This window comes from Ornithorhynchus anatinus, chromosome 4, assembly GCF_004115215.2.
Source record: "Ornithorhynchus anatinus isolate Pmale09 chromosome 4, mOrnAna1.pri.v4, whole genome shotgun sequence".
In the NCBI taxonomy this organism is placed as follows: Eukaryota; Metazoa; Chordata; class Mammalia; order Monotremata; family Ornithorhynchidae; genus Ornithorhynchus; species Ornithorhynchus anatinus.
In genome coordinates this window covers 113,584,169-113,607,659 of record NC_041731.1, presented here as the reverse complement: position 1 = coordinate 113,607,659, position 23,491 = coordinate 113,584,169, and the positions used below count along the sequence as shown (strand labels likewise).

The following is a 23,491-nucleotide window of genomic DNA, read 5'->3' as shown; positions in this document are numbered from 1 at the left end:
GGACACATAAAATCCTCTAAGATTTGCATCTGTATGTAACATTTATATATGTATCTGTCTCTCCCACTGCATTGTAAATTCCGTGGGGCCTTTATCTACCCCAGCACTTAGGCAAATCATACGGACTTACTACCATAATTAAGGAACTTTTGCCCTATTCTGAATGTGAGAGAGCATTGCCTTAGAGTTTTGAGTATCTAACGAAGACTTTTGCAACCTTAAACAATATTACTTTTCGGTGGTTATCCACGCTGACCCTTAAAGAGCTTTCTGCTCTAACAGCTCATAATTAGTGCTTTGCCAAGTGTTAATGTGTGCTACTTTTTCACCTGGCTAGGTGGCTACTCTTTACTTGTTCTTCCTGAATCTTCTCCCCAGGATGCCCAGTAAAGAGGGTGGCTGCAGGTTGGCTTGAGGTCAACCACCTGGGGCCCGAGGTGGGAAGGGGGATCAGATTTTGGAAAGGTGAAAGTAACTAGTCTCCCTCCGCTCACATCGAAAGCAACGTACATAGTAACAGGGACCTGAGAAGGGTAAACTGTGGCGTAAAAGGGAGAATCAGGGACCCTCCTGGAAAACAACTCTAATTTTGGGGGTTTGGACAGACTCTCTTATGCTGACATTATTTGAGGTTGCAATCCTGCAATCTTGGATTGTGAGCCCCTTGAGGGACACAATTCCCAACTTTGTATTGTCTCCCATTGCTCAGTAAAGTGTGGTAGACACAGAAAGCACTTAATAAATAATACTACTAGTAATTACCATGAACCCCCAGAACCCTTAGAACCTAAAGCTAGAACTAGAGCAGGCATGAAGTGGAAAAAAAAATCAGAATCATCCATCTCCCCCTTAACTGCCTCTGAAGCAAAAATTATTCAGAGATAATTAGTGTAGTGCTTCAAACTGTCAATACCTACAGCTTTCCTTTTTGATTCTCATCTCTAGCTTATCTGCATTTGTCTTTGTTTAATAGGACCGACAGAATGCTTGAAATAGTTTACCTCAATTCTGCCTTCTGTTTTCTGTTCGCGTAATAGGCGTCTGACAAGGAGAGGGCATTCCTCATTTTTAATAGGCTTCTTCTCTGGAAAGCAAATTTTCCCTAATTAATTCTTACACCTTTCATCAGCAAGAGGATGTCATAATCATTGGGAACTTACTTTTCAACACTGCTTTCTTCAATTGGATGAGGTCTAGTTCCGAAATTCTCCCAGGCCAATGGGTTATTATTCTATCGCTAAACAAATTGCTTTCTCAGAAAGCAATTGATTACCCATATCTGTATCATTTAGGAGACTTGAGATAGCAACTTGGAACGGTAATAATAATTGTGGTATTTGTGAAACACTTACTCTGCAGAAAGCACTATAGTAAGCCCTGAAATAGATACTAGATGATCTGTTCGACTGCAGTAATGACAACAATAATAATGATGGCATTTGTTAAGTGCTTACTATGTGCCAAGCACTGTTCTAAAGCACTGGGGTAGATACAAGGTAATCAAGTTGTCCCACGTAGGACTCACAATCTTAATCCCCATTTACATTTTACAGATGAGGTAATTGAAGCACCGAGAAGTTAAATGACTTGCCCAAGGTCTCACAGCAGACAAGTGGTGGAAATGGAATTAGAACCCACATCCTCTGACTCCCAAGCCCGGGCTCTTTCCACTAAGCCACACTGCTACTTTAAATATGTCCTACATAGGACTCACAGTCTAGAACTCATCATATTGTGAGTTTACTAGATTAAGCATTGTGGAAGCCCAAAAAGTCAATCAATCGGTCAAATGTATTTAGCACTTACAGTGGACATAGCATTGTACTAAGCATTTGGGAGAATACAGTATAACAGGGGTGGTAGATATGTTCCCTGCCCACAAGGAGCTTACAGTTTAGAGGAAGAGACAGATATTAAAATAAATTACAGATATGTACACTTGTGTTGTATGGAGTGAATAAATGGTGCAAATCCAAGGGTAACGGTGACACAAAAGGAAGAGGTAATAAGGGAAATGAGGGCTTAATCAGGGAAGGCCCCTTGGAGGAAATGTGATTTTAATAAGGCTTAGAAGGTGGGGAGAAGTGATGGTCTGTTGGATACGAAGAGGGAGGTCCAGGCCAGAGGCAGGAAGTAGGGGAAGGTCTGTGATGAGATAGAGCAGATTGAGGTAAACTGAGCAGGTTGATGACTAGAGGTCAGAGTGGGGGTTCTGAGTGGTGGAAGGAAAGTGGGAGGCAAGATAGAAGGGGTCAGGATGATTGAGTGCTTTAAAATCACTGAAAAGGAGTTTTCATTTGATGTAGAGGTGGATAGGCAACTGGAGGTTGGATCACTGGAGGTTCTTGAGGAGTTGGGAAATATGATCTGAACTTTTTTTTAGAAAAATGATCTGGGTAGCAAACTGAAGTATGGACTTGAGTGGGGAGAGACAGGAGGATTGAATATTCTGTAGATATTATAACTCCAGGATATAACTGAACTGATGGACCTGCATGTGGCTTAATTGTTAAAATTGTCTTTCCGTTTTTACTTCTTCCCACTAGAAATTCAATAAGCACTGATTTAATTTTGTTAAAAGAATTATTGCTTACCCTTCTTTAAAAGACAAAATCTTTCTATGTTCTTATGTTCTATTTGTTAGATCTATCTGCCCTTCAAAGTGTAACTAAAGATGTGCTCTCTCATTTGGACAGAAATTTCCTTGTTTTTCACAATGTTCAGGAAGAGGCAGCTTGAAGAAGAAAATCTGGGCAAACTGTGAGGCAAATTGCCAAGAAGCTTTAGTGGAAAATTGCAAACTTATGTGATTCTCAACTCTAGGAATTAGGAAAAAACAACAACAACAATGAAGGCTGAGTCATGGGGACCGAGGGAAAAGATGCTTATGGATCTTGATCACATTTCTTCTTTGTAAATCACTTTTACCTATGTGTACATCACTTTTTATCTTTCAGACTCCCCCATCAATCAATTAGTGGTGTTTACTGAGTGCTTACTGCATGCAGAGGACTCTACTAAGTACTTGGGAGAATACAATACAACTGGGTTGGTAGACACATACCCTACCCACAATGATGATGCTATTACTTAAGCACTTACTACATATAAAACCCTGTTTTAAGTACTTGGGTAGATACAAGTTAATCACACTGAATATAGTCCCTGTCTCACAATGGGCTCACCATCCACACAGGAGGGAGTGGGATTTAATCTCCATTTTACAGATGAGGTAACTGAGGCCCAAGAAAGTGAAGTCACTTTCTCAAGATCATACAGCAGACAATTGTATTGTACTTTCCCAAATGCTTAGTACAGTGCTTTGCACACAGTAAACACTCAGTAAATGATTGAATGAATGAATGAATAATTGGCAGAGCAGGGATTAGAACCCAGATCCTTTGACTCCCAGGCCCGTGCTCTTTCCTCTAGCCATGCTGCTTTTCGGTCTTACTGTCTAGAGGGGGAGGATCCAAGAGAAAGTGAGGGCACTGACCAAAGAGAAAAGAAAGTGTAGGATGGGAAAACATGACTTGCGGGGAAGACAGACAATGCCACTGCATTTTCCTACTGGGTCCTTCTGTGCCATTTTGGTGGGCACTATGGGTCTAAGGGGCAGGATGGATCCCACCTGCAGAGCTGTAGGTCCTGCCTATCACAGCCCCTGGCTTCAGCCTCCAGGGATGCACCTATCACCACCTGGGCCATTCTACTGCCTTTGCATATCATGGTTAGACTATTGCAGACATAGGCTCACTAATCCAATGTCTCCAACCTTTCCCAGCTCCAATTCATTATGTCTCTTGCTTCTCATAAATATCTAATAATGCCCCATATTTGGGGGTCCTCACATTTGGTTTCAAGACTATCCAACAAGTCTTTCCATCTTATATAATGGATCTGTTCTCCCTCTGCTACTCAAGCTCACCCTTTTCATTCCTCCCAACCCAACCTTTTAGCTGTTCTTCAATTGACTTTTCCACCTCCATTCACTTGCTCTCGCTCCCTCCTCTCAGCCAATCAACCAATTAGCCAATCAATCCATCAGCTGTATTCATTAAGGAGTTACTGTGTGCAGAGCCCACTACTTAGTGCTTGGAAGAGTGTGATATAGAAGAATTGGTAGGTATGTTCCCTGCCCACAGGGAATTTACAGTCTAGAGGGGGAGAAAGACATTAATAGAAATGAACACATTATGGATATGTACCTAAGTGCTGTGGGAGTGATAAAGCAGTCCAAGTGCAAAGGCGACCAAAGGGAGAGGGGAGTAAGGGAAATGAGGGCATATTCTGGGAAACACTCTTGAAGGAAATTTAATTTTATAAAGGCTTTGAAGTTGGGGAGATTCATGGTCTGTTAGATATGAACAGGGAGGAAGTTCTAGGCTTGAGGCAAGATGTTGGCAAGGGGTCAGTGGTGAGATAGGCAAGTCTGAGGTAAAATAAGTAGGTTGGCAGTAGAGGAGCAAAGTGAATGGGATGGGGTGTAGGAGGAAAGCAGGGAGCTAAGCTAGCAAGAAGTAAGGTGATTGAGTGCTGTCAAGACAATGGTAAGGTGTTTCTCTTTGATGTGGAGGTGGATGGGAAACCACCTGTTTGTTCTTAATTTGTTCTTTAGAGAAGCAGCATGGTGTAATGGATAGAGCCAGAGCCTGCAAGTCAGAGGGTCATGGATTCTAATCCCAGCTCCACCACCTGGCTGCTCTGTGACCTTGGACAAGTCACTTAATTTCTCTGTGCCTCAGTTACCTCATCTGTAAAATGGGGATTAAGACTGTGAGTCCCGTGTGGGACAACCTAATTACACTGTATCTACCCCAGCGCTTAGAACAGTGCTTGGCACATAGTAAGCGCTTAACAAATACCAGCATTAGTATTATTATTATTAAAAATGATGAAAGAGTCAATTTGTCCCTAGTTTTATATGGGGACTCTGGGGTAACAGAAATTCCATACTGTGTCTTTTCAGAAGTCACAGTTGAGCTAATGACAGAGCTGGCATGTGAACCTCGATTTTCTGACATTTTGCCCAGTCCTCTTTCCATCAATCCACACTCCATCCCACCTTCTTAAGAAAGTGCTTAATAAAAGCCATAGTTTAATATATGACATATAATATGTTTTGGCCTCTTGGAAGCGGTTTCTTTTTTCTCAAGATTCCAATTCTATTTTTGAGCTTCTTGCAAGCATTCCGAGCCCATTTCAGGACCCTTTTTTCTCAGAAGAAAAACGCTCTAATTCTAAGGCAGGCTGAAGAAGCAATTTTTCTAATAGGTCTTCAACCATAAACCCCTAATTACTGCAAGGCCAGGTGAGAGAAGTCATTTTATCAAAACATTCCCTGGTGTTAATAGAAATATTCTAGAAGAAAGAGATCAAATAATCTCTCCTGAACTGAAACGTTTGGTATGAATGTCAAGAAGCAGGTATGTTTAAGAGAAAAATGCATAATTCTGCTGGAAATGGGCTGGAAATAGAAGTCTTAGTGATACTGGATGAAGTTTGGGGATTGGTTTTATTTCCAAACAAAGCATAATGCAATTTTGATATGAGCGTAAAACGATATTTATGTACTGCTGTTCAGTTGAAAGTGGTCTTCTGATCCTTCAGTTTCAAGCTTGAGAACTCTAGAGAAGTGATTTAGAGACTCTTGCTAACTCTAAAGGACTAGCAGTTCGAGGAAAGGAGCAGAGTGAGGAGTTGCGGGTCTCCTTAAGAAAAAGAGGAAGCAGCCTGGGGCGCCCACTAGAACCAGAAAAGGGAGAAATTATGTGGAAGTGTAGTGGAACAACAAAACCTGGCATTTGGTCCTAGTAAGAACTGTTTATGGTGAAGTTCATGTGAATTTGGACTACCTGTACAGTATACTATTTGGTCGAGGCAGGTGAAACATTTATAAAAGGAATTTCTTTCTGACAAACTTTCCAAAATAATGAAGATTTCTGGGTTCCTCATTGCCCTGTATTATTTAGTTTACTTTGGAATCCAGACGATGAACCAAATCTTCACCAAGTAGCTTCCACTATTTTCTCGAAAGAGGTTTGGCTGCTTATTGGCCCAAGTGCAGCAGAAACATCAACAGTTGATTGCTTTTATTAACTGCTTACTGTGGATGGATCACTAGTCTAAGCTCTTGGGAAAATACAATAGCATTAATAGCCATGATCCCTGTCCTCAAGAAGCTCTACCCACTCTGCCCTGCTGCTCTCAGAAGAGCAGCTTCTCGGAAGAGCTGTGCTGTCTGGCCAAAAGATAGGATTTGGGGGCTGTAGGCTCTTCCTGCTTGACCTTACATGGAGAGGAACTGGAGGCAGAGCTTAGATCCCCAGTGGGTATCCCTACTCTTCCCCTACAGCACAGACCTACCCACGCACCTCAACGCATTTATCCAAATTTCAGATAAAAGCTTCTTCCTGCTTTTAAGATTTCTGTATGGATTTTTTGCTCCCATCTAGAATGTAAGATGCTTGTGGGTTAGGATTGTATCTACTATTGTACTCTCTCAAGCACTTAGTACATGTTCTGTACACTAGGAGTATTCAATAAATACAACTGCTTGATTTATTGATTGGTTGATTCTGATCACATTAATCCTGTAGGTAGCAACCTTAATTTGACTAAAAGCAATGAAGGATGGGAGAATTATTATAGATGGGAAAATCAAGCCATCAAAACGTCTCACTGGAATCTTCCAGACAGATTGAGGAAGGTGGGAATTAGTGATGTAACAGCAAGGAAACTCATCCATCATAACCAAGATCCAATAAGAATAGCAGTGACCTAAGATTTTAACAGACTGTAATATGAAAGTTGGTTATTGTTGTTAATGATTATTCAACATCAACAGTAAGGTAGGTGACAGGGGTTAAATTTGCATAAGAGGCATTTAGTGGATTATGGTTGTTTCTGTATGTCCTGCCAAATTCATTCATTCAGAGAAGCAGAGTGGCTTTGTGGAAAAAGCATATGGAGTCAGAAGATGTGGGTTATAGTCCCAGCTCTGCTACTTGTCTGCTGTGATACCTTGGGCAAGTCACTTAACTTCTCGGTGCCTCAGTTATGTCATCTGGAAAATGGGAATTAAGACTGTGAGTCCCACGTGGGGCAGCCTGATTACCTTGTATCTACCTTAGTGCTTGGCACATAGTAAGCACTTAACAAATACCATAATTATCATCATTATTATTATTCATTCAGTCATATTTATTGAGTACTTTATGCAGAATACTGTACTAAGCACTTGGGTAAATATCATGCAACAATAATAAAAAAAAGTGACTTTCCCCACCCACAACAAGCTCATAGTCTATAATGGGGAAAACAAACATCATCTACCAATCCCTTGTAGAAGGGGTTGAACTATGACCCAACCCGATACCATTTTCCTATGATTGACATCTGTCTGTCATATGGTGCAATCTGATGTCGGCCTGGAGCCTGCCCCCAGTCCAGAGGAGGAAATACAGGCAGAGCCACAGCAGCATTAAACCATGAAGACCATGGGTATGAAGCCGATGTAAACTGCTAGTTTACTCGTGTATCATCTCATCCTGAAGTATTTTGCCTGATTAACATGTAATAGCACAAATTGTACCCTTCCATCAGGGAACCCAACAATACAATGAATACTGAAATTTTGTTCCATTACAGTTCCCATGTACTCTACAAATATGGGGGAGGATAGGATGCCAGAGAAAATATCCATCCCATCCTAATCCAAGGCCATTTCATTAAAACATCCATTTTGACAGTTGTTCAGAAGGCCAGCATTTTATCACTAATAGCTGTTCAGCTCAAAGGTGATCCTTTAAATGGCTGGAAAGCACAAACTGAAAGAAAAATCCACTCTGCATCATTTTATGAAGACTCAGAGTAGTTTCCTTGTGAAATGAGAGTGGGTCTTGGAATCGTGCCTCCCAAATTCCCTCTGTGTTCCCACTTTACAAAGCCCTATAAGAATAAAATGGGTGCTGTGACTGTGATGGGAGCTTTATGCTCCATTTCAAAAACCGACAGAGTTGTCCTTTCATTTAGAGATGATGGTTCTTATAGTGACAGTGTATCCTTGAGTGGTCTTTGCACACTTTGCCTGTAAAAATACTAAAATTAACGGTACAAACACCAATAGTTAACAGGTAAATGTTTGCCCTGCTTCTGGTAGAATGAGGCCCTAAATTGGTTTTGTCACAGTAGGGACAGAACGGTGTCTGACCTGGTTAACTTGTTTCTGCCCTGGTGGTGAGAACAAGCTTGACGAATAGTAGGTGCTGAACAATTGTAATGACAATGACATCATCAACAACAATGATAATAATAATGGTGATGATAATATAGCAATGACAATAATAGTGGTGATAACCTGGCCTGAGTCATCCCCACTCTCTTGCCCTTTTGTGCTGCAGCAAGTATATTGAAAAAGAGCAGGTAGGGGGAGTGCATGCTATCTGAAGATTCAGAGCAGAAGATCTCAGGGGGATCAAAGTCCCTGGTCTAAGCAGCAGTGTCCTGGAAGAGTGTGGTCTTATGAGAAGTGAAGTGAGTTGCACAAAGCAGACAAGTGACAGAGTCATGATTAGAACCCAGGTCCTTCTTACTCTCAGGCCCATGCTCTCTCCTCTAGGTAACACTGCTTCTCACCCTGGGTTCTAATCCTGGCTCTGCCTCTTTTGGGCTGAGTGACCGTGGGCAAAACATTTAACATCTCTGTGCCTCAGTTCCCTCATCTGTAAAATGGGGATTAAGACTGGGAGCCCCACGTGGGAAATGGACTGTGTCCAACCTGATTATTTTGTATCTACTCCAGCACAGTTCCTGGTACATAGTAAGCACTTAAATACCATTAAAAAAAGAGAGAAAAGATTGGTTCATTAATTCATTTAATAGTATTTATTGAGCGCTTACTATGTGCAGGGCACTGTACTAAGCACTTGGAATGTACAATTTTGCAAAAGATAGAGACAATCCCTGACCATTGACAGGCTTACGGTCTAATCAGGAGAGACAGACGGACAAAAACAAGACAACTTAATCATGATAAATGATAAATAGAATCAAGGGGATGTACACCTCATTAGCAAAAATAAATAGGGTAATAAAAATATATACAAATGAGCACAGTGCTGAGGGGAGGGGAAGGGAGAGCAGGAGGAGCAGAGGGAAAGGGGGTAAAGAGGGTTTAGCTGAGGGGAGGTGAAGAGGGAGCAGAGGGAGCAGAGGGAAAAAGGGAAGCTCAGTCTGGGAAGGCCTCTTGGCAGAGGTGTCCTCTCAGTAGGGATCTGCTGAATATGCTGTGCTCAGTTGGGCCGTTGGAACTTTAATTCTTCATTTTTAGTGGTTCATACCATTACAACTTCAACTGCCTTTCTCATTATAAACCCTCATTTTCCTGCAGCCGTTTTACTACCAAAGAGATTTCAGGTAGAAACGATCAAGATTTCCTGACAGTAAAGATGATTCAAATCTTGTCAGTTTACCAAGAGAGGTTACAGGATCCCTCTCCAAGGATAACTCACTGGTTTGGATCATTTTTGTTGAAGGCAGGAGGCTGAATCTGAAGACTTCTTTATCCTTTCTAAATATTGTGATTCTCAGACTATTTAGGAAGTCATAGAATGTAAATCATTGCCGGCAGAGAAGACATATGTGGCATACAGTAGATGATTGATAAGTCCCATTATTGCTCCTATTGCCTGTTTACTTGTTTTAGTGTCTGTCTTCCCCATTCTAGACTTTAAGCCTGGTGTGGGCAGCTATTGTCTCTCTTTATTGCTGGACTGTACTTTGCAAGCGCTTCATACAGTGCTCTGCAAACAGTTAGCATTCAATAAGTACAACCGAATGAAAAAATGAATGAACTCACTGTATTCACCAGAAATTACCTCGTCTGTAAAATGGAGATGAAGACTGAGGCCCACATAGGACAGGGACTGTGTCCAACCTGCTAAACTTGTTCAGCTTGATAAGCTGATCAGCCTAATAAGCTGATCTGCCCAAGTACTTAGAACAGTGTCTGGCATACAGTAAACGCTTAACAGATACCATAAAAAATGACCTTATCATGCCCTTCCTCAGGCCTGAACTCCCTGCCTGACCCGTCAAATCCAACAGACCACTGCTCGTCCCAGCTTCAACAACTTTCTTAGATCACACCTCCCAGAGGCCTTCCCTGATGAATCTCTCATTTCCCCTGCCTCAGTTCCCCTCTACTGCCATTTCAGCACTTCTGCCTCACTTAAGCATAGAAATTTATTTCAACGTCTGTCTCCTCTGATAGGTTTAAAGCTCCCTGAGCCCAGATGATTATGCTTGTACAGGACTGTACTGTGCAGTATTAATAATAATAATAATGAAGGTATTTCATTCAATAGTATTTATTGAGCACTTACTATGTGCAGAGAACTGTACTAATCGCTTGGAATGTACAAATCCACAACAGAGAGAGACAGTCCCTGCCCACTGATGGGCTTACAGTCTAATCGGAGGAGACAGACAAGAACAATAGCAATAAATAGAATCAAGGGGGTGTATATCTCATTAAAACAATAGCAATAAATAGAATCGAGGTGATGTACATCTCATTAACAAAATTAATAGGGTAATAAAAATATATACAGTTGAGCAGACGAGCGCAGTGCTGAGGGGAGGGGAAGGGAGAGGGGGAGGAGCAGAGGGAAAGGGGAGGAAAAGGGGGTTTAGCTGAGGGGAGGTGAGGGGGCGGTGGAGGGGGAGCAGAGGGAGCAGAGGGAAAAGGGGAAGCTCAGTCTGGGAAGAAATGTTTTTAGTTTGGTGAAGAGACACTTAGGTGAAATAAATTACTAAAGAAAGATTGTATGTGAATTATTTTATGGTATCTTATAAGTGCTTACTATGTGCCAGGCATTGTACTAAGAGCTGGGCTAGAGATAAGGTTGGACACAGTCCATGTCCCACATGGGACTCACATTCTTAATTCCCATTTTACAGATGAGGTAACTGAGACACAGAGAAGTAAAGTGATTTACCCAAGGTCACAGAGCAGACAACTGGCAGAGTTGGGATTAGAACATAGGTCCTTCTGACTCCCAGGCTCGTGCTCTATCCACTACGCGCACACACTGCTGTGAATGATGATGGGTGACTTCTTTATTTAGGCTAATGGCAGGCTGGAGGGAATGGAATTTAAATCAAAGACTGGGGAATTTAGGAATTCAAATCAGATACAAGGAAGAACTCACAGACTGAAGTTAAGATATGAAGTACATACATGACATGTAGTCTCCTCTTCAGAAAATGTTAAAGTTAAGGCAACAATATTTCAGAAGAAGCGTGGCTTAGTGGAAAGAGCATGGGCTTGGGAGTCAGAGGTCATGGGTTCTAATCCCGGCTCCACTGCTTGTTAGCTGTGTGACCTTGGGCAAGTCACAATTTCTCTGTGCCTCAGTTACCTCATCTGTAAAATGGGGATGAAGACTGTGAGCCCCATGTAGGACAACCTGATTACCTTGTATCTACCCCAGCGCTTAGAACAGTGCTTGGCACATAGTAAGCGCTTAACAAATACCAAAATTATTACTATTATTATCATTATCATTTTTAGAAACACAGTGTTAGTGGATATTTTGTAGGGAAGGAGTACCTCAGAAAACTGGATGACTTAACAAAAAGAACCTGGGCCAACCAGTCAGAGGACCTGGTTTCTAATTCTGGCTCTGCCACATGCCTGCTGTGTGTCCTTGGGCAAGACGCTAAACCTTCCTGTGCCTCAATTATCTCATCTGTAAAATGAGGAGTCAATACCTTATTTTAGGCTGTGAGTCCCATGTGAGATAGGAACAGTGTCTGATCTGATTATCTTGTAGCTCTTCCAGTGCTTAGGAAGGTGCTTGGTGCATACCAAGCTCTTAACAAAGACCACTATAGTTAGAAAATATCTTCACCTCGGTGTCTTTTTTTCCAGGCGGTTGATGTTCTGTTGCAGCATGGAGCTTATGTCAACGTTCAAGATGCTGTCTTTTTCACCCCTCTGCATATTGCAGCTTACTCTGGCCATGAACAGGTGAGGCAGGTGGGAAGCCCAGACACATTCAATGATCAAAGAAAGAAAGAATTAAGGAAGCAAAGATTGGAAGCTTGGTAGTGTGTTGGACAAGTCAGCACTTCATTCGTATATAGACTGTCACTGCTGCCAATACTGAGAAACAGTGTGGCCCGGTGGGAAGACCGTGGACCAAGGTTCAGTTCTGGGTCTCCTTTTATTCTCCATTTACACCCACTCCCTTGGAAAACTCATTCACCTCCATGGTTTCAACTATCACCTTTATGCAGGTGACACCCAAATCTCCATCTCCATTCTGATTTCGCTCCCTCTCTGCAGTCTCACATTTCTTCCTGCCTTCAAGACATCTCTATTTGAATGTCCTCTCGTCACCTCAAACTTACATCCAAAACAGAACTCCTTATGTTCCCTCCCAAACCCTGTCCTCCCCATCACTTTCCCATCACTGTAGAAAGTGCCACAAAACTTTCTGTCTCTCAAGTCCATAACCTTGGCGTTATTCTTAACTCCTCTCTCTCATTCAACCAACATATACAGTTATCACTCAATTCTGTTGGTTCCACCTTCAGAGCTTCACTAGAATCCACCCTTTCCTCTCCATCCAAACGGCTGCCACATTAATACAGTCATTTATCCTAACTTGTCTTGATTACTGTATCCGCCTCCTCGCTGACCTCCCTGCTTCCTGTCAGTCCTCACTCCAGTGCATACTTCATTCACTCTGCTGCCTGGATCACTTTTCTAGAAAACATTCAGGGCACATTTCCCCACTCCTCAAAAAACTCCAGTGGTTGCCCATCCACCTCTGCATCAAACAAAAACTCCTCACCATTGGCTTTAAAGCAGTCAATCACCTCACCCCATCCTACTTTACCTCGCTATTCTCCTACTACAACCCAGCCCGCACACTTCGCTCCTCTGTTGGTAACCTTCTCGCTGTGCCTCAGTCTCATCTATCTCACTGCCAACCCCTCGTCCACATTCTGCCTCTGGTATGACCTCCCTCCCTCCTTAAATCCTAATTCTCCCCCTCCCTTCAAAGCTTTAGTGAAGACATATTTCCTCAAAGGGGCCTTCCCTTACTAAGCTTCCCTTTTCTTTTCTCTAACTTCCTTCTATATTGCCCTGACTTGTTCTCTTTTTTCTCACCCCCTCCCAGCCCCATAGCACTTATATACATATCTGTAATTTATTTATATTTATGTCTTTCTCCCCCTCTAGACTGTAAGCTCGTTGTGGGCAGGGAATATGTCTGTTTATTGTAATACTATACTCTCCCAAGTGCTCAGTACAGTACTCTGCATATGGTAAGTGCTCAATAAATATGATTGATTGATTGAATGAATGAATGAATGAATGAATGAATGAATGAGTTCAGAGGCATAGGTTCAGAGACATTTGCTGTGTGTGACTTTGGGCAAATCACTTAAATTGTCTGTTTCTCTGTTTCCTCATATGAAGAATGGGGATTAAATATCTGTCCTCCCATGCCTCTAGACTGTGTCCCCCATAACATTATTATAATCATTGTATTTGTTAAGTGCTTTACCAAGCACTGCTCAAGCACCAGAGAGGTACAACACATTATTTGAACTTCCCAAAGTCCATGAACAAGAATCCTTCATGATCTTTGCTGGTTACTTACCCTGTAGTTATAACCTGTAAAATGATACCAATAGAGTTTGACCAACTTGGATTTTGCACTGGAGGAGAAATGGTCAGCTCTACCTTTTATATTTCCTTCTTTCTGCTCACTCTGATTGGGTAAAACTGTAACCACAACCCAAAGCACCAACACTTATCCCGTCAGCAAATAAAATGATAATTGTGCTTTGGAGAACACAGTAGTGGTATCTGTTGGGCATTGAGCGCTTTAAGATGTCTCAGAGTATAATTATCAGCATAGAACTGATTTAGCCACATAGCATTTATTGCTAGCTGGTCTGTCAAGATTACTGGTAAAGGGGACCAAAATAAATTCATGTTGTCTCTAGACATTCCCAAATGAAACATAGAAAGAAATTTAATTTTAAAGTACGAACGAGAAAGATGAGAAAACAAAACCAAATCGAAATTACAACACCCCTTGCCCCAATTTGCAAGCTTCTATAAACACACAAACACATCTTTATGAAGTTCTTTAGATAACTTTCTAAGAGGGTATGCTCCTGAATGGCAAATGACATTCCACAAGTTAATAAATTAATCAATCATTGGATGGTATTTATTGAGTAGTTATTGTGTACAGAGCACCATTCTAAGTTCTTCTTGGGAAAGTGCAGTACAGCTGAGTTGTTAGATATGATCCCTGTTCACAAAGAGCTTTCAGTCTACATGAGGAGGCAGACATTAAAATAGATTACAGAAAGGGTAAAGAGTCTATCTATATATGTCTATCTGTACAGTTCCTCAGCTTGGCAGAAAGAGAATGACAGAATCCTGGAAGAGCCAGAGAGATTCCTCTCCTGAATTTAAACAATACCACCCAGTTTGTTTTGGTCTCATACCTCAATCAATCAATCATATTTGCTGAATGCTTCCTTTCATTCATTCATTCAGTCATATTTATTGAGAGCTTACTGAGTGCAGAGTGCTGTACCATGCGCTTGGGAAGTGCAATAAAGCTATAGAGACAATTCTTGGCCCACAGTGAGTGCACAGTCTAGAGGTGGGGGAGATTGACAAATATATAAATAAACTACAGACATTACATGAGCTCTGAGGGGCAGGGAAAAGGAGGAAGAGCAAAGGGAACAAGTCAGGGTGATGCAGAAGGGAGTGGGAGATGAGGAAAAGTGGGGGTTCGTCCAGGAAAGCCTCTTGAAAGAGAGGTGCCTTCAGTAAGGCTTTGAAGTGGGGGAGAGTAATTGTCTGTTGGATCTGAGGAGGGAGGGCATTCCAGGCCAGAGGTAGGATGTGGGCCGGGGTCAGCAGTGAGACAGGTGAGATTGAGGTTAGCACTATATGAGCAAAGTGCATGAACTGGGTTGAGCAGAGAAGGGAAGTGAGGTAGGAGGGGGCAAGGTGATGGAGAGCTTTAAAGGCAATGGTGAGGAGTTTTTGTTTGATATGGAGGTGGATAGACAACCACTGGAGATTTCTGAGGAGGGGGTTGACATGCCCTGAACATTTCTGTAGATAGATAATCTAGGCAGTGGAGTAAAGTATGGACTGGGGTTGGGAGAAGCAGGATGATGGGATGTCAGAAAGGAGGCTGATGCAGTAATCCAGTCAGGATAGGATGAGTGATTTTACTAACATGGTAGTGGTTGGGAGGGAAAGGAAGGGTGGATTTTAGTGATGTGAAGGCAGAACAGTGGTCGTTGTTGGGCAGGGATTGTCTCTATCTGTTGGCAAATTGTACATTCCAAGTGCTTAGTAAAGTGCTCTGCACATAGTAAGCACTCAATAAATACGATTCAATGAATACTAAGTGCTTGGAAGAGTTGATAGATTCATTCCCTGCCCATAAGGAGCTTGCAGCCTAGAGGATTAAACATTTAATGCGAATAAATCAATTTTGGATAGGTATACAGTGCTGTAAGGTTTAGGGTGAGGTAAGTAAACTCACGAGCAGGGAACGTATCTACCAACTCTATTATATTGTACTCTCCCAAGTGCTTAGTACAGTGCTCTGTACATGATAAGAGCTCAATAAATATGATTGATTGATAAAGGGCACAAATCCAATTGCAAAGGCGAGTGGGAGAGGAAATGACGGCTTTAATTGGGGAAGGCCTTGTGCAGGAGATGTGATTTTAATAAGGTTTTAAAGATGAAGAGAGTGATATGGTTCTGAGAAAGGTAGACAATTTTCCTTCTGGGAAATGTAGTTCCTGGACAGTCTTCTTCCTCTCTCTTATCCTCAGCTCCACTACTGAAGGAATACGTGATAGTCCCAACAATGTCTTTCTTCATTCTGAAAACTTTCCCCATTTTGAAGTGCCGTGCTTCCTGTGGTGTGTTACAGCATCTGTCATTTCCTGCCAATGCATTTCAGTGGCAACAGGAGAGGTTCTCGTGTTCACAGGCAAGCTTGTCTGCGCAAAATGGGTCACTCCTTATGCTTCATCTTTACCAGTAAAGATGCAGGCACTTTCAGGGTTTTGAATCATGACCTCCAGGCAGAATAGCAATCTCATTTCATCGATGTGCTCCTTGGAGGACACTGGGTGCATTTGAAGAGCTGAACGCGGATAATGTTTTTGAAGGGACAACAGCCATCTTACCCACTGATTGAAATCTCTGTACTTCTCCAGTTCAGTCCCTGAAAGGATGTGCATAGTGCATGCCATCCTGAGTTTCTCATTCTTTTAGGATTAATCCCATCGTCAAGGAATAGCTAAAGAAAAACCTTTACATGTTAGTTGCGGAGATAAATTTACACACCTGCCGAGAACGAATGGACACAGTCTTGTGAAACTATGCTAAAATAGCTATGGCACTTTGGTAATAAGGGACTCATCCTCCTTTCTGAAAGTGGAAGGATCACGTATGTAATTTGGAGAAGTTAGGGTGATTTGCAGTGTTATGCTGACGAGCAAGATGGTGCCTTATTAAGCCGTATGTCTTCGTTACTACCCTCTTTGCCTGACAGCCATTTATAAATGGATGAGGGCATATTATCTTGCAAGTGTAATACTTCCTACACATGGAATAATAATGCTTAATACACTGTAGATTTCTAAGATAACTACACTGTACACGTATTGATTTTCAGCTCAAAAACAATTCATGTGTTTCAGGACCCTACACATGCAAGTGTCCTGAAAGACATTTTTAAAGTTCTGATTCCTCGTCTTTAAATGGTTTGTCTGAGTGTAAATGGGGGAGTGATGAGGGACTCTGACATCACCCAAAACCATATGACAAGAGTTTTTTATGGGTAGAGCATGGCAAATGAGCCTTAGGGATCCCAGATACAGAACAGTATTTGGTGTGATACCCTCCCTGAAGGAGTTCGTTCATTCACTCGCATTTATTGAGTACTCTCTGTGTCCGAAGCACTGTGCTAAGCACTTAAGGAGTTTCAATATAATTTTCCACTACAGCACTTAGCTTGAAAACACAACATCCTTTTGTATAGGATACATGGATATCAGTACGTAAATCTTTGAGTTTTACATTTCTTCCTTCCCTTTGTTTTCCCCCCCAAATATCCACGTCCAAAAAATGGATGTTCAGGTGACCCGTCTCCTCTTGAACTCTGGTGCCGACGTGAACGTAAGTGGGGAAGTTGGGGACAGGCCCATGCATTTAGCCTCTGCTAAAGGATTCCTCAATATCGTAAAACTCCTGCTGGAAGAAGGCAGCAAAGCCGATGGTAAGATGATGTTTTTACCCGATACATTCAAATGGGGATGGGGAGATTGGTTTGGAAATGTACTCAAGAAAGAAAGCGAAATCTTCAGAATTGCTCCCTGTCGTGACATCTCTGCTCTTCATTTGAAGTTCCCTTAATCACTGGGAAAATATTTTGAAGCCACTTAACCCTGAACTAATAGGCAGTGGGGTCCTTGAGCATGGTTTTGATCTCCTTTCTACAAATACATCAAAGTTGTCTCCGAATCCCTATTCCCAGGTTTACAGCCACAATGTTGATGTTCGTGAACAGGAATGTTGAAAGTGAGTAGTGGGGAGATGATTTTCCAAGAGGAACTGTTTTTCAAGTGAAGAAAGGGGGTGCAGTGTGATGAGAAGTGTGACAGGTGATGTCTGTGAGGGATGAAACCTGTGCAAAAATTGAGCGTAATCCAAGATCACCCTGACAGGCCCCTTTTTGATTCTTGCAAGGGCCGTTTTGAGCTGAGTCAGGTAATCAGGGTTTGTTGCATTTTTTTTAGGATACAGACTCTTAGAGGGTTGTACATGCCATTAAATCCCCTCAAGCATATAGAATCCGACGGTCTCCCTTTGATCCCCAAGAGACCTAATTAAAAACACAGCTGGAAAATCTGCTGGCCTTTGCTGTGAGAATGCTACACTTTTCAGAAAGGACAAGGTTGTCAAACCTCTCCAGCTGGCAGCTCCTGGTCTAAAATTTTGATTGTTTTTCAAGGGCTAATCAATCTCTTTTCCTTCACCGAACAAAAGCCCAAAAGCTCACCTTGGGGAAACGGAGGAAAGGATGTTATTTTTGATTCTACCCTGAAAAATGGCATTATTGAATGGGTAAGAATCCAGAGAATAGTGTCCCATCTCTATGAAACCTCTTGATGAGTTTTAAAAAATTGAAGATAAGGATCTTAATTGTATATAATTCACTAGGCCCATAGTTGAACAGTGCAAACCTTGCCATTTTGGCCAAGAACTCTTTATTCAAAGGCAGAGAAACCTGCCTTTTATTATGGTTATCAATACATTAATTGACTGAATTTCTTGACTGCCTACTGTGTGAAAGACACTGGACTAAACACCTGGGACAGTACAATGGAGAGAAGCAGTGAGGCCTAGTAGATAAAGCATGGTCTTGGAAGTCAGAAGGACCTGTGTTCTCATCCAGACTCCGGCATGTTTCTGCTCTGTGACCTTGGGCAAATCACTTAACTTCTCTGTGCCTCAGTTTCCTCTTCTGCTAAATGGAGATTAAGACTGTGAGCTCATGTGAGACATGGACTATGTCCAAAATGATTAGCTTGTATCTACCCCAGGGCTTAGTACAGTGCCTGACATATAGTAAGTGCTTAAAAATACCATAAAACAAATAGAGTTAGAAGATACACCCTGTCTTCAAAGAAGTTATCATTTTGTTAGGAAGACAGACACAAAAGAAATTACAGTCGGGAAGAAAACAAAATTGAAAAATGGCTATAAAGATGAGTTTGTACTTAAATATTGGAGTATCAGATAAGCAGCATGGCCTATGGGAAAGAGCATGGGCATGGTAGTGAGAGGACTTAGGTTTAATCCTGGATCTGCCACTTATCTGTTCTGTGACCTTGTAAGTCACTTCACTTCTCTGTGCCTCCGTTTCTTCATCGATAAAAAGGAAATTAATTACTATGCCCTCTTACCTATCCCTCTCTCAGGGTCACACCTGGAGAGTTTCCAGTACTCTACCAGTCTCAACTACGGAAGGGAGAGTCAAGCAGGGGCCTATTCCATTCCTAGCTTGGGCAGAGGCTAAAGAATGGATGGCAATCTGCTACATGTCAAAACTCACCTATGCCGGGCAGCAGCAGTGTGGGAGAGAGTCGAAGATGGAGACTCAAATTTTCAGCGCAGAAGGAGGCAATCTTAAACCACTTTCAAATTTTTACCAAGAAAACTCTATGGATCCACTACCAGAACGATTACAGATGGAGGTGGGGCCTTCTGGGAGAGATGTGTCCATGGCGTCACTATGGATCGGAGATGACTCGACGGCATAACACAAGTCCTACCTATTATTCAATCAGTCTGTCATAGTTTTTGAGTGCTTACTGTGTGCAGAGCATTGCACTTAAGCTCTTGGGAGAGTACAGTATAACAGAGCTGATAGACCTGTTCCCTGTCCACAGTGAGCTTGCAGTCTAGAGGGAGAAGCAGACACTAACATAAAAAATAAATTAGAAATATGTACATGTTGTGTGGAGTTAAGGGAGGGGGGAATAACAGGAGCAAATCTAACTGCAAATGCAGCCCACATAGGAGTGAGAGAAGAGGAAATGAGGACTTATTTGGGGAAGATCTCTTGGAGGAGATAGGTTTTTAGTAAAGCTTTGAAGGTTGGGAGACTAACTGTCTGTGGGTTATGAAGTGGGAGGATGTTCCAGTTCAGAGGTACTGACGTGGGTGAGAGGTCGGCTGTGAGATAGATGAGATCAAGGTAAAGGAAAAAGGTCGACATTAAAAGAGAGAAGTGTGTGGGCAGGATTACAGTAGGAAATTTGGTAGATAAGGTAGGAGGGGGCAGGGTGATTTATAGCTTTAAAGACTATAGTAAAGTGGTTCTGTTTGACAGAGGTGGACCAATCAATCAATTAATCAATAGTATTTACTGAGCACTGTATTTACTGAGCACTTACTATGTGCAGACTTGTTTACTTTAGTGCTTGGGTGAGTACAGTATAACTGAATTAGCAGACATGCTCCCTGCCCATAATGAGCTTACAGTCTAGAGGGGGAGAGAGACATTAATACAAATAAATAAGCAATTTATAAAATATAATTTAAAGATATGTACATGAGTGCTGTGGGTTTGGGAATGGGATGAATACCAGATATCCAAAGATCACAGATTGAAGTGTATAGATGCTGTAGATGGGAGAGCGAGACAAGAAAAAAGAAGGCTTAATGGGGGAAGGCCTCTCATGGGAGATGTGATCTTAATGATGCTTTGAAGGTGGAGAGAGTGGTGGTCTGGTGTATATAGAAGGGGAGGGAGTTCCAGACTAGAGGGAGGATGTGGGAAAGCGCTCAGCGGCGAGATAGACGAGATCAGGGCACAGTGCATAAACTAGCTCTAGAGGAACAGAGTGTGCAGATTGGACTCTAATAGATTAGTGAAATGAGGTAGAATGGGATGAGTTGATTGAGTGCTTTAAAGCACTCAAAGCTGACTGTAAGGAGTTTCTTTTTGATGTGGAGCTGGATGGGCAGCCATTGAAGGTTCTTAAGGAATTAGGAGATGTGAACTGAACGTTTTTGTTGATAAATGATTTGTGCAGCAGAGTGAAATGTGGATTGGAGTGGGGAGAGACCAGAAAAGGGGAGGTCAGCAAGGAGCCTGACACAGTAGTCAAGATGGGATAGGATCAATGCTTAGATCCAAGAGGACTTCCCAGAATGAGCTTCCCCTTTCCCCTCTGCTCCCTCTCTGCCTCCCTTCAACTCCCCTCAGCTAAGCCCCCTTTACCCACTTTCCCTCTGCTCCTCCCCCTCTCCCTTCCCCTTCCCTCAGCACTGTGCTTATTTGTATAGATTTTTATTGCCCTATCCATTTTGTTAATGAGGTGTACATCCCCTTGATTCTATTTATTGCGATTAAGTTCTCTTGTTTTTGTCTGTCTGTCTCCCCTGATTAGACTGTAAGCCCGACGATGGGCAGGGATTGTCTCTATCTGTTGCCAAATTGTACATTCCAAGCGCTTAGTACAGTGCTCTGCACATAGTAAGCGCTCAATAAATACTATTGAATGAATTGACATGGCGTCAGTTTGGATGGAGAGAAAAGTGTGGATTTTAGCGATGCTGTGAAAGTTGAACCAAAAGGATTTGGTTGAATGTGTGGATTAAATGAGAGAGAGGTTTCGAGGATAACCCCAAGGTTAAAGGCTTGTGAAACAAAGATGATGGCGCCATCTACAGTGATGGGAAAGTCAGGGGCAGACAGGGTTTGGGTGGGAAAATGAGGAGTTATCTTTTGAATGGGTAATGGTGAGCCCTATGAAAGACAAGGAGTATCTCCAACCTGATAACTATGTTTCTACCCAAGGATTTGGAATAGTGCATGGCTTATAGTGATCACTTAACAAATACCGTTATTATCATTATTATTATCACTATTAGTATGGCAGTAAATTCACACAGGTGTGCTGCAGGTATTGGAAAGCATAAATATCCAGAGGTAGCATAAACGATCTGAGGTGGTGTCGGGAGATTTTGACTTGGGCAGAAGAAAAATTAATCAAAGAGGGTAAGATTTCAGGATGGTTTTGAAGATGGAGAAAGCTATGGTTTGGTGGGTTTAAAGGGAAGGGAGCTCTGGGCAGTATGAAGGGCATGAGGAGTCAGAGAAGTGAGACCCAGGCTCGGTAAGTTGATTAGCTTGAAAAGATACAAGAGGGTGAGTTGGGATGTAGTTGGAGAAGAAAGTACTAAGATTGTTCTCCCAGTGCTGTGACGGGGCAATTTGCATGACAATCAAACAAACAATCAATTGTATTTACTGAGCACTTACTGTGTGCAGATAACCATACTAAGTGCTTGAAAGAGTACCATATAACCTTTGGTAGACACATTCCTTGCCCACAATAACAATCCCACAATAAATAAATAAATTATGGATAAGTATTCAAGTGCTGTGGGGCGAGGCAGAGGAAGGGGTGGGTAAAGGGAGCAAATCCAAGTCCAAGGGTGACACAGAAGGGAGTGAGAGAACAGGAAATGGTGTTAACTTCCAATGTCTTTAATGGGATCATCCCAAAGAATGATGCTTCATTAACTTGGCAGAGAACCAAGTCCGGGTAGTCACTGTGGGATTATTTTTCCCCTTTGTGATCTTTAAAGTCGCTCGGATACAAACCAATGTCTTTTGTGCTCCACCACTCAAGTCTCCAGGGTCTCAGAGAAGCTGGCACCAACAGCTCTGTACATGTGTCTACCATCAGCATCCCCTCCTACATACTAGTCTCATGGAGTAAAAATGTCATGTTTTCTCTGTTAGTATTACAACCCTCCTACTCCTCTCATTAGAAAACTGTGGTGCCAGTATTTTTTTTCCCAAGGGCAAGCTTGATATTTAAGACACAATGTACTTAGCCAGCATCACTAAAATAAATGGAAGAGTTCAGGCTCTGCCATACGATATCACACAGGACTTGTTATCAGTGAATTCGTTCAATCCGAAAGTAGGATAAGCTTCCAGATGATTTATTTCCCCACCGGACCTTTCCTGTAGAATAGAAAGAGGAGGATGAAATGAGTGACCCAGAAAGTAGTACAATTTGAAACCTGCTATTTACAGTGGGTTGTCATGGCAACCAGGGATGTCACAAACACTTCAAAACGAGAATAAATTCAGGATGTAAAATTAACCAAACAAATGGTCTCGGCGGTCGAGGATGTTGGAGGAGTCAGGTCCTTTTCCTTTCCAATGCTTTTCACTCGTTGGTCATTTTCTTCCAAGCTCTTGGGTCAGAGAAAAAAAGAGGATTTGCGGGACTCGATGAAGCAGATTGAAAAGATTGAAATACTTTCAGATTTCAGTAACATTTGCAAAATGCGAGCTGTATTAAAGTTCCTTCACTTCACCCTGCTGATTTTAAAAATGCAGGATTTATTCATTTTCACCTCTAATGGAAATGCTACATACTCTAGCCCTTTTAGGTGACATAGTTCTGTAGCAAGGCACACTGCGAATTGCAGTAAATGGCAAAGAATTTCTAAGTGGGATGACCAAATAAATGAAGCATTTTACTGTGTGAAATGTGTCCCGTCAGAGGTATTGCCCTTTAGCAGGGTTCTTTTCAATTGGGAGCTCAATTTACTGCCATTTATGGTGATTTTAAAGTGCAGTTTACTGCTGTGAGCAGTTTCTTAGTCATTGAAGTAAACTTTTGTGATCATTCGCTTAATGATCTTCCTTGATGAACTTGGAAAATAATAATAAAATCGCCAGACAGCTGAAATAGGGGCATTGCTCTACAATGAGGTGCCATTTAAATAAAGTCTCCTAGGTGTTGTCCTAATAATAAAATGCCTCCTCTGATAATTGAGAGTATGTGTTACTTTGATTCTCTGAAAGGCAGAACCAAG

General features: G+C 42.0%; 1 protein-coding gene across 5 annotated transcripts in view; it reads left to right on the top strand.

Annotated features, from left to right (window-relative positions):
• Positions 1-23,491, top strand: part of LOC103170225 (serine/threonine-protein kinase TNNI3K) — a 340,681-nt gene that overhangs the window by 88,188 nt on the left and 229,002 nt on the right. For all 5 annotated transcript variants that reach the window (XM_029062873.2, XM_029062872.2, XM_029062871.2 and 2 more), the window contains exons 6-7: positions 11,936-12,034; positions 17,219-17,357. In XM_029062873.2, the coding sequence (XP_028918706.1) occupies positions 11,936-12,034; positions 17,219-17,357 (238 nt within the window). The remainder of the gene's footprint in view (positions 1-11,935; positions 12,035-17,218; positions 17,358-23,491) is intronic.